General features: G+C 40.7%; 1 protein-coding gene across 1 annotated transcript; it reads left to right on the forward strand.

Annotated features, from left to right (window-relative positions):
- Window positions 1–653: 653 nt before the first annotated feature.
- Window positions 654–7200, forward strand: LOC145351413 (putative G-protein coupled receptor 139). The gene is made up of 2 exons (XM_080201018.1): window positions 654–723; window positions 6299–7200. Exons 1-2 carry the CDS (start codon window positions 654–656, stop codon window positions 7198–7200), a joined length of 972 nt encoding a protein of 323 aa, XP_080057144.1.
- Window positions 7201–16594: the final 9394 nt, after the last annotated feature.

Genomic DNA, 16594 nt, shown 5'->3' on the forward strand with positions numbered 1-16594 from the left:
TTCCAAAACGGGATAATTTACAATAGAGAACGAAGAAGTGATAGGGCAATTAAACAACGATTTTAGGTACTGTCTTCACAAAGAGAAACGCAAGCACCTTTTCCGGAAAGGTGGCGCCCACTTGTCCAGTGAAAAGGTTGAATTGAAGCAGTTGTGCTGGAGAATTAAATTGGACTGAAAGCCATTAACTCCTCAAGACCTGATCAACTACATCTCATGAAACTGACCATGGAAATAATGGATTTGTTTTTTGCCATCGCTCCAACTATGTAGAGGTTGGAACATCCTCAGAAGATTTAGGAGAAGCAACTATAATCCAAATGTTTTAAAAAGGAATGAGATAAATCGGACAGCACAGGGATCAGTGCTTGTACCTTAGCTGTTCGCTACATGTTGGGAAATTTGTAGATTGGGTTCATCCTGGTAGTTATTTTTTGTTAATTATTTTCAGAAAATAAAAGCATCATCTTCGTTATCGTTGATATACATATTTTCCCTTTCCCTTTCTCTCAATAACACTAACTAGTTATTTTTATTGTGCAACCAAGTTAATCATCTCACTGGAGACTGCTCACCAATATAAATAGTGGCTTATTCGAACACGCAATGATTATTAATCAGTCATAGTCACTGACATACTGAACTCACAAAAGATGGAATATCCGGTAATCTTTCAGATAGAACGCATCTACTATCCTGTTCTTGCAGTTATTGGTGTTACCGGTAAGGTTTGATTGACTTAATTGTGTTAACCAGTGTTGAAATGCTACCTGTCCTGATCCGTCCTTTGTACGGTAATGTTCTTACATGTCTCTGTGCGTTCTGGAATCACGTTGTGTTACCAATTCAAACAAGATTCGTTTCACTGTTGTTGTGAGCTCATTATTTTTTGAAAAAAAAATCTTCAGTCTTCAGTGCAGTTAGTTTTGCAGCTTTTCTCCCCTTTGTTTTGACTTTTATGCAATCTCACTTCCAGAAATGATCCTGGAAACTAGGTCTAAATATTAACGAAAGTCGCTTTAATTCTTACATGCCTTTAAATAGATTACGCCAAATGGTGTCACTGAATTTTATATATCAGTTGTACACGTATTTTTAATTGTTTTACCTGATATATGAATTATTTGCATTTTTCAAATGTGTCTATGGAATATGGGCGCCTCTGCCGAGATAAACATTTCTTGCCTTTCCCTAGTTAAGATTTACAACATACCTTCTTGAACAACTGCAGTCCCTGTGGTTTAGATACACCAACAGTTCTATTACCAAGGCTATACGAGGATTTTGACCTTGCGACAGCCAATGAATGGCGATAGATTCCCATGCCAGGATGGGGAATGACTTGGACGAGGTAAAAAAACACATGTGGTGTTGCCAGGTATCTGCTGCTCCTCTCCTTCTAGAGTGCAGCAGTCAAATACATCAATCGTATCGCAGTTGGCAGCACTGCCTCCTTTCTGCCAGTAAGTAATGTATTGGGTTTTACTGCAGATCTTGGATAAAACGATAAGACTTACACTTCAGTGCAGTACTGAAGGAACACTATTCTGTAAGCATCCCCATCGTTCAAACTCGTTGTTAAACTAACTCCCCTTCTTGCGTCTCAGCTGGGATTTCAAAATCGCATAACAATATTTCATGAACAAGTAGATAGGTGTTCTAGCCGCAGCTTGCGTCACGATAAGCGTTACTATGAGGGAGATTATGTTGAGATTCGAATATTGTTGTTGTACGAACTTGTTATGCATGAATTGATGCTACGTTTCCCAAAATAGTGCAGCATTAAAATTTCAAAAGTATTCATTAGCTGCGAAGATCTTTGTGAATACTTGTGGTTGTGAAAGCATAAGAACATAAGAACATAAGAAATAGGAGCAGGAGTAGGCCATCTAGCCCTTCGAGCCTGCCCCGCCATTCAATAAGATCATGGCTGATCTGTTGTGGCTCAGTTCCACTTTCCCGCCCTCTCCCCATAACCCTTAATCACCTCTCTTATCAAGAACCCATCAACCCGCTTCTTAAAAATATTTAGCGAGGCAGCCTCCACCACTTCAACGGGCAGAGAATTCCAGAGATTCACCACCCTTTGAGTGAAGAAGTTCCTCCTCAACTCCGTTCTAAACCGCCTCCCCTTTATCTTGAGGCTGTGCCCCTAGTCCTACTGTCTTTTTTGAGCAGGAAGAGTCTCTCCACCTCTATCCTATCCATCCCATTCATCATCATATACGTCTCAATGAGATCTCTCCTCATTCTTCTAAACTCTAACGAGTACAAGCCTAGTTTATTCAGCCTCTCCTCATAGCTCAATCCCCTCAACTCCGGTATCAGCCTAGTAAACCTCCTCTGCACTCCCTCCAGGGCCAAAATATCCTTGCGCAGGTGCGGCGCCCAAAACTGCACACAGTACTCCAGCTGCGGCCTCACCAATGCCCTATACAGCTGCAGCAAGACCTCCCTACTTTTATATTCAATCTCCCTCGCTATGAAGGCCAGCATCCCATTCGCCTTCCTGACCACCTGCTGCACCTGCAAGCTGGGTTTTTGCGACTCATGCACAAGGACCCCGAGATCCCTCTGCACCGTCGCCTGCTGCAGTTTTTCGCCACGTAAGTAATAGTCCTTCCTACCATTCTTCCTACCAAAGTGGACCACCTCACACTTGCCAACATTAAATTCCATTTGCCATTTCCTGGCCCATTCGCCCAGCCTATCTAGATCCTTCTGCAGACTCTCCACACCCTCCGCACAATTTGCTCGTCCCAATTGCCCGCAGATGGCCTATATCCTTCCATATTCTCTTGCCCATGTAACCGTCCAAAAGCTTTTTAAACGACAAAATTATACCCGCCTCCACTACCACTTCTGTCAGCTTGTTCCAGACACTCAACACCCTCTGTGTGAAAAAATGCCCCTCTGGACACATTTGTATCACTCCCCTTTCACCTTAAACCTATGCCGTCGAATTTTAGACTCTCCTACATTTGGGAAAATATATTGACGACCTAAATGATCTATGCCCGTCATTATTTTATAGAGCTCGGTAAGATCACGCCTCAGCCTCTACGCTCCAGAAAAAAAGTCCCAGTCTATCCACCCTTCCACCCTCTCCTTATAACTCAAAATATCAAGTCCTGGTAGCATCCTAGTAGATATTTTTTGTGCTCTTTCTAGTTTAATAATATTCTTTCTATAATAGCGTGACTAGAACTACATACAGTATTCAAGTGTGACATTACCAATGACTTGTACAACTTCAACATGACGTCCCAACTCCTGTATTCAATATTCCGACCAATGAAACCAAACATGCCAAATGCCTTCTTCAGCATTCTGTCCACCTGTAACTCCATTTTCAAGGAGTTATGAACCTGTAGCCCTAAATCTCTTTGCTATGCAACTCTCCTAACGCCCTTGTTCAATCTAACAAAATGCATCACCTCGCATTTATCTAAATTAAGGCCTTTTCTGCCATTCGCCAGCCCACTGGCCCAATTGATCAAGGTCCCGCTGCAATCTTAGCTAACCTTCTTCACTGTCCACCATGCCAGCAATCTTGGTGTCATCTGCAAATTTACTAACCATGTCTCCTATATTCTCATCCAAACCATTAATATAAATGACAACTAGCAATTGACCAAACACTGATCCCTGAGGTACACAGCTGATCACAGGCTCCAGTTTTAAAAATAACCCTCTACAACCACAGTCTGGCTTCTGTCATCAAGCAAATTTGTATCCATTTAGCTACCTCACCCTGGATCCGGTGAAATTTAACCTTATGCAACAAGTTACAATGGTGTATCTTGTCAAAGGTCTTGCTAAAGTCCAAGTAGACAAAATTAACTGCACTGCGTTCATTTATCATCTTGATTACCCCTTCAAAAAACTCAATCAAATTTGTAAGAGATGATTTTCCACTCACAAAGCCATGCTGACTGTCCCTAATCAGTCCGTTCTTCTTTAAATGCCTGTAAGTCCTGTCTCTCAAAATACCTTCCTACAACTTATCCACCGCAGGTGTGAGGGTCATTGGCCAATAGTTCCCAGGCGTTCCCTGCAGCCCTTTTTAAAGAAAGGCACAACATTTGCCACCCTCCAATCTTCAGGTGCCTCACCTGTGACTATGGATAATTCAAAGATCTCAGCTAGGGAACCGGCAATTTCCTCCCTAGGCTCCCATAATGTCCTGAGTTACACCTCGTTAGGTCCGGGGGATTTATCTACCTTGATGGGCTTTAAGAATTCCAGCACCTCCTTCTCTGTGATATGTACTCTCCTCAAGACACCAATATTTATTTCTCCACGTTCGCTAAAATCCACGCTTTTCTCAACAGTAAATACTGATGGGAAACATTCGTTTAGGATTTCACCTATCTCTTGTTAAATCCTTATTGAATCTTTCTCTAATTGAACTGCCTTATTTAATGTTTTGAGTATGTGCACAATAGGGGTCACTCCATGTGTGTATAACGCGCTCTTGAATCATTACAGCCTCTCAGAAGCTTTCTTCTAGGATAAATTACCACGTTTTGAATGTTCAATTTTATCTAAGTTTTGAACAGTTTTTTTTTGTACCGTATGCAGTGCTTTGTCTTCTTCCTTATTTCCTCCCCTGTTTCATATAACCGCACGCTTTTTGTCATTTGCAATTGTTTAAAATATTCCCTATAGCAAAAGTCAACTCTCAACATCAACAGGGTGTGGTTCTGAGTGCTCAATAGACGATATGGTGCAATCCCTTACAGAAAAAAAACAACAACATTTGACTAACGTAACTCCAATATTGTCCTGATAAAGCCTGGGCAACGGAAGAGGAAGGAAACGAGGAAGAAGGAGCAAGCAACAAAAGGGATGTTTTGTGATATCGTTGAAGGCATGAAGGAATAAATGATGAAAGGAATAATGGATGAATATTTCAAAACATATGCATTATTGGTGATTTAAATGTGCACAGTCCGTATTTTGTTTCTTATACCATTACCAAATACTTTCTATCATCATCACCGACTCTTTTATCATCAAACTTTTCCCACCTTATCTTCTGTTTTATCTCTTTGGTCGCTTCCCTGGCCCCTGCATTTGTTTAAAACCCGTTACATCTCCATCCTGAATCAGAAGAGGACGAAGATCTTCCCTCAGACGGTCGTAATTCTTTGATATTTTCTTCCTCATTGAGCAGTTCAATATACATTTCAACATGTAGAATTATTCAATAATTCAATGTTTCAATATTTACAAGGCTGTTATGGACAGACAAATGATTGAAATGCATAAGAAGGAATTTTGGGTTCAGGCAGGAAAGTGCATTTAAAGCCACAATCAGATTAGCCATATTGTAAGTTAATGACAGGACCGACTGCAGGCGCCAAAGAGGCTGCTTCTGTTGTGATTTCTCATCTTCTTCCATTCATCAAGTTCTGATGAAAGTCTATCGACTTTTGCTTAGCAACCATTTACCCCAGCAATACGTTTGAGGCTACCAAGTAAGATAAATTGACTAGTTTCATGCCACAAGAATAAACTGAAACACATATCTTAATGTCACTGCATGGGTTTCTAGAAGTGCGCCTGGTTCCACTCCGGACTTTAGCAGATACAGTGAATTTAATTTTGCACGCTGAGATTTGCAGTCAGGCCCTTGGGATTCTGTACATTCAGCGACGTTTATCTCCAACCAGAAGAATAACATTATAGCAGATCATTGAGACTAATTATTTCTTTCTTCTAATTTATTGCCTCACTATTACCACTTAGAAATAATCGAATGCTAATTCCATTTATTTCATTGAAGTGTTGCACTACTTAAATTGTTAAGACGTTAATTTATGTTTGATTCTTCTGGAAAAAGACGACATTTTTTAACAATTTATGCCCTGTAATCTTTCCATCATTGCAATGCAGTATAGTTCATAATTACTGCTTCCATGATGAATATGCGTTCTCCTCATCAATAACCTTGTTGGCTCTCAAACCCTTTGCATGCCATCCATTTGAAATAACTCTTTTCCAATGGCCAACTCAATGAGACTGTAGTTGACTGGTCCCGTCCTTCAATGTTAATTCGTGGTCAGAGCACTTCAACAAATATTTTCTCTTCTTGTCCCTGTGGATGCATCCACTCATCTATAATTAAATCTTTTATCTGAGCCCTATACGTGCTGCCATTTGGCGATACCATCCTGTGTCAATGGAGTAGATACAAAGATGTAATTTTGACACCGAATTCTGTTGCACTGATATATTATTTTTCTCTGAATTTTGCCGCTAAGTTGCTGTTGTTTATTTTTTCCTCTTGTAGCTAACTCAATGGCGATTGTTATCCTGAAACGAGGGAAATGTGGCCTCTCCAAATGTATCACTCAGTACCTAATGGCAATGACAGCAGCAGATCTACTACTCGTCATCATAGATGTCATACTGAACAGAACTAATAACATTCATTTCCCAATTAATTTCTTGTTCATTACTCCAGTATGTGCGTTGAAAATAGCTTTGTTCAATGCAGCCATTAATTGTTCCGTATGGTTCACAGTGGCTTTTACTTTCGATCGATTTGTTGCCATTTCTTGCCAGAAGTTAAAGACAAGATATTGCACGAAGAGAACGGCAGCTGGGGTTATTGGAATTTTAGGCGCTATCAGTTGTCTGAGGGGCGTTCCCTATTACTTTGTTCCTTCAATGAGTATTGATAATGTACCATGGTTTTGCATTGAAAAAGATGACTATTATACCTCACCATATTGGATAGCATGCGAGCGGATTGATAGTATACTAACACCGTTGCTTCCTTTTGCCCTGGTTTTGGTTTTCAACTCGCTGACTGTAAGAAACATTATAATTGTCAACAGACTCCGGAGAGGCCTCCGGGGCCAAAGCACATCAGAAAATCAGATTGATCCAGAAATGGAGAACCGAAGAAAGTCCATCATTTTACTCTTTGCATTGTCCACTAATTTAATATTGTTATGGATTCCATATCTTGTACATTCCTTAAACTGGCAAATTACAAATTACCATTATACTGACAAATATTTTAGCACTCCAGTGCATATTGCCCAGCAATGTGGATACATGCTACGACTTCTGAGTTCGTGCACCAACACCTGCATTTATGCATTATCTCAGAAGAAATTTAGGGAGGAGTTAAAGAACATGATTAAATTTCCATGTGTTTTCGTTATTACATTATGTAAACGGTAATGTAAAACTGAATTGCGATAATAGCTGCATTTCTAACATTGTAACTCCTTTCTAATTATACCCACTCAGTTCGTTTTGCATTTGTTGCAATACAAAATATTTGATAATCGTTATGACAATAGTGAATATGCAATTCTTCCTTGCACAGTTAATTTTGGATGTTAATGCAAGCTAGCAAAACATTACTACACCATTTACCCAAATCATCTATTTGCAGTGACCAACTATGTGAGATTCTGCTTGCCTGGTTCCACTTATCTATACAAAGCCATGACTAGAGCATATCCAATACTTGCTCCTCCAGTTGTCCCTGCATTATTACTTGTGCTTTCATCCAGCGCTCGGTGCTAGGAGCCTTTTCTTCGTCACGCACATGCTGCCACTGGTGGAAACAATCCTGGCTGAGTGGAACAAATACATTGGCAGGACACAACTTTAGCCCTCCAACATGTTCGCAACACCCTCAACTGCTTTCCTGTTGTCAAAGTGTTTGTTTAATATCAAACACTGGATATGATAAATCTCCTCTGGTTAAGTTTGAGTGAGACAGCTGTTACCAACCTTGGTCCCTTCCATAATTCAATAACCCTAACGCCCATTCTAACGTTTCTGTGGCCACTGCCTCATGCTGCTCCATACTGATTAGTGTGTTGACATTCTGAAAGTTTGAGATCCTGCCTTCATATTTGCTTAATGTACAGAGACCCCTTTTTTTATCTCTAGCATCATTTGTCTCTGCTTCATTCCGTGTGGTCCTGAAAAGCTTATCCATGGAGATATTATCTCTAGAGGAATTGAACCAAATTATCACAATGTCTGAATTGTAATGTAGCAAGGCGCGCACATGGGTCTTTCCTAAGCTTGTGGACCTATATTAACACACAGTGATGAAACATCTCCGATTATTTACTCAGAATATCTTATTTAGTTCAATTCCTGGGCTTATGTAATGCTTAACCTGTAACCTGTTCCACTTCCGCAGCCCAGGCGCTAACCCTGAAATTAACTGGCCCTTTCAAAGTAGCCATTTTATCTTTCCACCACCTTTGGCCAATTCTTCGCTGATTTGTATCGAAGCATGAGGGTAAAAGTTCCAGAAGACCTTTCCTAAGTGTCTTTCCGTCTTGAACAATTTCACATTCTTTAAAATTCTTCTTTAACACTCATGTTTAGAAACCAGTTTGTTTTCCAACCTTCGCATCTCGTTTTGACTTGACCTTCCTTTAAATTGGATCGCGGCCCCATGAGGCAAAAATGAGCTGCCGTGATTCTTTTCTGGCATTAAAAATGGCTTATTACTGCACCCTGTTCTTCAATTTCATTTGGTTTCATGCTCTTCACATTTCACGGGGCAAAGTTATTTACACAAAACGTCTGGCCTCTGGCGTTGTCAGGAAAAGTTGAAATATGGGCAGGGAGCTTGTGGTGTTGCCATTAAGACGTTGCAAGGGCGGCTCCGTCAAAGAAGATAGGACTGTTAGGACTTATCTTTGAGTCAATAAAGTCAGTGGAAAGATCTACATACATAATGAAGGAGTCGGGAATAAGAATACTAGAATGGCTGAGAACAAATAGAGTGTTTGCTGCTCTTATGTGACATTCGTCAGAGAAGATATCGAATTACAGCATTCTGCAATGAACTTCCAAATATCACACTGTGTTGTGGTTGATTTCTGTTTCGCCCTTTCACACTTCTTCCAGATAATCGACCTTCTATTTCCTGGAAATGTCTGAGTTATTCGTTTCATGTTTGACATTGTCATTACAGGAAATCTTCTTTAACGGATTTATGATTTCTTTTGAAACAAAAATACCATTGGCAATAATAGCGGACATGACAAATTGAGAAAAATATAAAATAATTTAGCTTTCGACTGTTCTAACGCATTGAAGTGCGACCAAAAATCAGCTGCTCTTTGGTGTAATGCATGGTCTATTATTGTCAAAACTTTCCCCTTCAGGAAAAGGTAACTGGACCTCTTCAAATGTTAAAGAAATGTGTACAAACAGTGCTCTCAAAGGACATAGGAATCGAGTAGTGCCATTTGCCCAGCTCCTTCATTCAAGTAATTATTACTGTAATGCAGTTGGGCAGTTTATTTTCAATTAATCTTCGAATATGGGCGTGACAACCGGGTTTGAATTACATTCCACCCAGTGGCCGGAGAATGTGATAATGTTACTTGCTCTTAAGGGATTCATACTGCTGCTGCCACGGTGGATTTACGAAGAATTAATCATATTCTGAGGTATTTTCCAAAAGTGACTTGACTATGGAGAACGTGTGAAATAAGTCGAGGGCAATATTTGTGACTTGGAAGGGAACCTGAATGTGGTGTAATTTATGAAACATTATGAATGTCTTTCGCAGATCTAGAGGCCACAGGGCAAACAAATGCTGCTAACTGAGCTTCGGTGCGTTGCTACAGTGTGCCAAATGGCAGTGGTACTGGGCCCAGCAATGCTCCAAAGATGAGACTGTTATAAACGTTCCAAACATTATCTGTTGTGTGCATTTGCCAGATCTACTAACTTCCCAGGTAACTTCACAACCTCAAGGTTTGATATTTAACACTGTTGATGCTCATCACTCAACATAATAAAACAAATGAAATATTAACGGCGATTTAATTGTTCTACTCTCCGTTAATTCGATCGTAGAATCGTACAATATGGAAGGAGGCCATTCGGGCAATCGAGTCTGCACCGACAATAATCCAACCCCGGCCCTCAGGTAACATCTGAGGTAAAAGAAACCAGTTAACATGACAGGTCAAGTCTGTTTCTACCTGCAAAGATATATCTGCATCTGACCTGTAGAGTATTCTAGAATTTCCAGATGTGAAAATGTTACGATGGAAGAATTGTTGCCAGTGGAAATAAATGAGATACCTGGACGTTAATGATTGTGACTGAAAATGATCTGCTTCCGTCAGCATCCACTTGCGTTTTGCACAGTGTTGCAAATACTGTCAGGAAGTATGCAGTTTTTGCAGTACTGCTCTGGTCATAACGGAACCAGAAATAAAACAGCTGAAGAAATCAAAGGTGGAATATTTCTTACATTTGTTGTCACAGACATGTTGCTTTCCATTAGAAACCCCAGGAAAGTTATGAAGTACCTGCAGCAATACAAGTCTAGAGAAAGTGCAAGGGCCTGCAAGTAGTTCTGGGGGTTCGCTCCTGTGATTGAGTTGTTTTGGGCTCCTTTGCTGATCTCAATGAGTCAGTGTAATATACTTTGTTTCAAGCAGGTAAACGCGCATAAAACTAATTGGCGAATGAAGGAGTCAGTCAGACATAGAGACCAATTCAACCCAAGGAGGAAACTGATTAACAAAAGGACAAATACCATCACTTGTTATCAATCATCAGGGAAGGTGACAATATTTTTAGTGCATTTTACTACAAGTGTCTTTCTTCATTGAATCTATGTTCTAAAGTCAGATCAGTAACATCAGAACAGAAAGGTTCAGAAGAAAGGTTCCTCCAGAGATGGACAGAAAATGTTGATGCACAGTTCATGACGTTTATTCCAAACAAATGAAGAAGGAACAGCGTGAAAAAAAAGTGTGTATTTAAAAGAGAATCGAATCGGTTACATTCTGGAGTTTGGACTCCTTGTTTCAGCGTTTCATGGAATATGGAAACTGACATTTTCATTTTTATATCCACCTGACATAATGTTTGGGACCGACAGTACCTGGGGGCTGTTTATCTCCTACCCGGAATATCTCATGAACTTGTATAATGACAAAAGTTATAATAAATTTTGGACCTGCCTCACATTCTTTCCTGACCCAATGAGAATCAATTGAAGGGTTACGAGCCTTTTCCTCAAGCACACTTTCAAAGGAGGCTCTACTTGGAAAAACAAAAGTTAGGATATATAACTTAGGTGGTGACTGAATTCGTTCTCTTTCCCCTAAACGCATATGCACTGCTAGATTATGTAGAAAATAGTCTGCTAATCGGTGCCTTTATTGCGCAATGAGTGAATCTACAAAAGTTCGAGAAAAGCGGTGACGAGGCAGTGTGTCTTCAGTGTACATGGGAAATCAAGTCAGTTGTCTCCGGACAAATTCACCAAGGGTAAACAAATAAAATGAGAAACAGAAAGATGAAACGTATAGACATGGAAGGCATGAGAGACAACGATGTAAACAATGGATGGATCATTGCGGGGTATGTTGTGTATCTGTGTGACTGCAGGCCTAAGAGTGGAACCAAGTGAAACCAGTCTAAACCATGTCTAAAATTGGCCTTTGTCTTTGGAGGATCATAATGTGGTAATCGATGTCAAAAATGGTAAGAATGAGAAGGGAGAGTGGCCCACCATTTTGGGAATCGAGCTGAAATGATAATTTTAAAGGAGACTGACAGGAGGATGGATGTGGGGCGGTAGATGACAAACAGGTTGCTCGAAATAGATTGGGTTGAAGGTGGGTTGTGAGGGAAAATTTGAAAGTGACATGGACATAATAAACCGTTGAAAATATCAGTTAGCTCGGAGTAATCAACAGGAGAGGAGAGTTGTGAGAGTTAAGATTGGATATTGCAGACAAAAAAATAAGCACAAGAAGCAGAAAAAAAGGAGAATTAAGAACATCAATTTATGAACGAACTCGTGTAAAACAGTTGGGTCATGGAGAGTCCAGTCTAGCCTGAAAATTCTTCCTCACTAACAGCTCGGAACATGCACTATACTTGGGTAAAATATCTTCAGAAAGACAGATTTGTAATCAGTAGGAGAATCAAGGTTCATGCGAATGAGGTGGTTTTTTTTATTTGATTTATTATTGCCTCATATAATAGTACACAGTAAAAAGTTTGTTTCTCGTGCGCTATACATAAAAGGCATACCATGCATTGAGAAAAGGAGAGACTGAAGAATATAATGTTACAGTCATAGCGTGGGTTTAGCGAATAATCAACTTACTATAAAGTAGGTGCACTGAAAGATCGGATAACCGCAGGGAAGAAGATGTCCTTCAGTCGGTTGGTACATGACCTCAGACATTTGTATTTTTTTCCCCAACAGAAGCATAGTATGTCCGGGGTACGTGGGATCCTTGATTTTCCTGCCTGCTTTTCCGAGGCAGCGGGAAGAATAGACAAAGTCAGTGGCTGGGAGGTTTTTTTTGCCTAATGGGCTCCCCTTCATTCACGCCACTTTGTAGTATATTGGGGTTTTGGACAGAGCAGGAACCATACAGGGCTGTGCTGCAACCAGAAAGGATGTTTTGTATGGTGCATTTGTGCGTGTTGTTAAGAGGCAAAAGGGACATGCCAATTCTCCTTATCCTCCTGAGAAAGTGGAGGCGTTGGCGGACTTCCTTAACTACAACGCTGGCGTGGAGCGACAAACACAGGTTGTTAGTGATTTGGGCAACTTGAAACTCTAGACCATTTATACTTCATCCCTGTTGGTGTAGACAGGAGCATGGCCTCCATCAAGCCTCCTAAAGTCGATGGCCGCCCCCTTCAATTTATTGACAATAAGGGAGAGGTTATTGTCATTGTACCAATTCACCAGATTACCTATCTCTTTCCGATATTCCGTCTCATCATTGCTTCGTATCCGGCCTACTCCATTGGTGTCATCTTCATTTGAAATCGAGTTGGTGGGGAATTTGGCAACACAGTCATAGGTCTATAACGACTATATTAAGGGGGCTGATGACACAGCCTTGTGGGACACCGCTGTTGAGGATAAACGGGGAGTAGATGTTGCTCCCTATCCTTCCGGGTTGTACCCTGTAGGTTAGAAATTCTAGAATCCAGTCGCACAGAGAGGAGCCGAACCCTACACCACCGAGTTTGGTGATGTGTTTCTTAGAAATAATGGTGTTGAAGGCTTAGATGTAGTCAATACTGAGGAGTCGCACAGAAGTGACGTTGCATCCAGCTGTTCCGGGATTGTGTGTAGGAGTTGGAAAATGGTGTCTATTCTGGACCCGTTGCTGTGATAGGCAAACTGTAGTGGAACCAAGCAATCTGAGCGGCCGGAAGTGATTTGTGCTATGGATAACCTTTCGAAGCACTTCGTAATGATGGATATCAGAACAACCATGTAATTAAGGCACTTTGCCTGGCTTTACCTTAGTGCAGGGATGATGGTCGTCTACTTGAAGTAGATAAGGATCTCGGATCGGTGTGCGGAGAGCTTAAAAATGTCGGCGAATATCTCCACCCAATGTTCCACACAAGTTCTGAGTGTTTGTCCGGGCACATCATCCTGGCCAATCGTTTTACGCTGTTTTACTTTCGAGAAGACTGGTCTGACGTCTGTGATGCTGCCCTTGTGATACTTCTTTTGTGATTTCTGTGGAGGAAAGTGTGCAGTTGCTGAGCTCTTGCTCAAAGCTGCGTTGAGCTGAGAAGTAGAATTGATAAACTATCATACCAGAGTAATCATGCTTTCATTGAATGACGGAGCAGACTGGATTGTCTAAATGAAGTACTTCTGCTTTGATGAGTCCGATGATTGTGATATTACATGCTTATTGTCGTCCAGAAATCAATCCCACGCAGTCTCTTCTGTGGAGATTGGCGTCTGCAATAAACACTACAAAATTTTAAAAGGGATTAGAAATAACCATGTCCCACACGTCAGGAATCTGTGTCTGTTCAGTGACCTGGAGCGTCCCATTCCAGTTCTGCTATGTAAGCAATGGGAGTCTTAATATTTTGAAGAATATTTCTATCGTTGCTTCAAATTGCATTTATTTATTTGTGATCAGCATTGTCTAACCTATGATGGAGTGGGTAAAATAACTCTCAAAGCCCCGTACATTCCCACAACAGTTAATTATGGCAGATGTCGTAACCTGTTCGTTTAAGGTTTCAGAGAGAAAAAAAAATACATTTTGATCAATTGAGCAATTTCACTACCTCCACGGAGATCATGGTATGTATAAAAGAAATGCTCAGGGAATGCATGGTCTGAGACTTTAATTGAGAGAAAGTGTCTGCTGTACAAAGCGACAGATTGATTTCTCACAGAAAATGTATCGGCCAGTTCAATCGGTCAGGAAAATATTCTGTATGACTCTTACCATTCTTGGTGTTCCAGCTAAGTTTCTGCAACAAATTGGATAGAGTAATTTTCTGCTTGAGCCTGTTCCCGCCAGCATTACGTGATTCCTAATGTTGAATTGAAACGAATCTTCACAATTATACCTCTTCAATAATACGCACTTAACACATTCCCTGATTTAATTCATCTCTGCACTTATATTCTGCTCCATCACCGGTTTCCAGCTGATGTGTATTCTTTATGCTAAAGTTGTTGCGTTCAGCGCTGTGTTGAGTTTGTTGAATTAAACCCCATAGAAGGAAACTCATCAGAAAACATTACTAATATTACTTCACAGTGTAAAATTATACTCAAAGTATTGGTAAACGGGAGGCGAAACACTAACGCTATTTATCATGCATTAGCTTTGTTTCTTTAGTCGCGTCACAAGTAGACTTGAATTAGCACTGCAATGAAGTTACTGTGCAAATTCCCAAGTCGCCACACTCCGGCGCCTGTTCAGGTACATTGTGGGGGAATTTAGCACGGCCAATGCATCTAACCAGCATGTTTTTTTCGAACTGTGGGAGGAAACTGGAGCACCTGGAGGAATCGCACGCAGACACGGCGAGAACATGCAGATTCCACACAGAGAATGACCCAAGCCGGGAATCAAACCCGGGTCCCTGACGCTGTGAGGCAGCCGTGGTGACTAATGTGCCACCATGTGCCAGCGCATTAGCATTTGTCATCCACCCAACTCTCAACACTCAAAAGCTTTTATAGTTGTAAACACCTCCATTAGGCCATAGCTAAGCACTTACTTTGGACAGAGCATGACACATATTACCTGGTAATTCTCACATCTCCTTTACCGTGTTATTTTGATACAGTATATGTGCAGACTTCACTTTTTTTTGTGAAGTGAAGAGAAGGCAAGAACCCTAGAGGGAACTTTAAACAATTATAAACATGGCTCGATATATGTGACTATAAGTTCTCTCTTCATACAGACCTTGCATTAGAAATGAGTATCCGTTCTTTGAACGTATGTCTCTATATTTTCATGGGCATGTTTCTAATTTCAAACTATTATTACATCTATAAACCCTGAAGATCTATCAGAGAAGTCGGCCTAGATGAATGCAGTTTCACTAACTTAAGTGTTGTGAATTTCTGATGGCACATGGGTAGGTAGAAATCTGTGGGTTAAAGTATATTTGAGGTCACTGTAGCGATTCACTAACTTCTGACCCAAAACCAGCCCACACACTTCTGATGCTAAGTTGCATGCTGCATACGTTCAGAAGCGGAAGTTTTATACAATTAATTTCCAATCTGTGTTCTCTTCAATATCATTCAGTTAACGTAACGGTAATCGTGATCTTGTCCCGTGGAACGAGTTGCCTCTCCATGTGCACCGCTCGATAGCTGCTGGTAATGGCAATGACAGATCTCCTGGTCATTATCACTGAGATCATTCTCAGGTGAATAAATTCTTATTATTTCCCAAAAAAAGATTTCCCGAGAATCACCCCTATGTGTCGTGTGTGGTATGTCCTGCTCAATGCATCCCTTAACTGTTCTGTTTGGTTCACCGTTGCTTTCAATTTTCACCGATTTGTCGCCAGTTGCTGGCAGAAGTTAAGATCAAATTATTGACTGAAAAAAAAACTGCATCTGCAGTGACAGGAACAACTGGTATTTTGCTCTGTTGAAAGAACATTGTTCTGTGACCAGCGGTGTCCCTCAGGGATCGCTGCTGGTTCCACTGTTATTTGTCATTTATATTAATGATTTGCATGAGAATATAGGAGGCATGATAAGTAAGTTTGCAGATGACACTAAGATTAGTGAAGGACAGTGAAGAAAGTTGTCCCAATTGCAACGGGATCTTGATCAATTGGATCAGTGGGCTGACAAATGGCAGATGGAGTTTAATTTAGACAAATGCAAGGCGATGCATTTTGATAGATTGAACCAGGGCAGGAATTGTTCAGTTAGTGGTAGGACGTTGGAGAGACTTACAGAACTAAGAGATATTGGGGATCATTTTCATTGTTTCCCAAAAGTGGAGTCACAGTGGACAGAGTGTTGAAGAAGGCACTCAGCATGATTGGTTTCATCGGTCAGAACATTGAATACAGTAGTTGGAATATCTTGTTGAAGTTGTACAAGACATTGGTAAGGCCACACTTGGAATACTCTGTGCAATTCTGTTCACCCTACTATATATGATATTATTAAACTTGAAAGAGTGCAGGAAATACTCTCTAGGATGTTACCAGGAATTGATGGCTTGAGTTATAAGGAGAGGCTTGATAGACTGGGACTTTGTTCTCTGGAGTGTAGAAAGCTCACGGGTGACCTTATAGA

The sequence above is a fragment of the Carcharhinus amblyrhynchos genome, chromosome 13 (genome assembly GCF_965287045.1).
Source record: "Carcharhinus amblyrhynchos chromosome 13, sCarAmb.v2.hapA, whole genome shotgun sequence".
Classification (NCBI taxonomy): domain Eukaryota; kingdom Metazoa; phylum Chordata; class Chondrichthyes; order Carcharhiniformes; family Carcharhinidae; genus Carcharhinus; species Carcharhinus amblyrhynchos.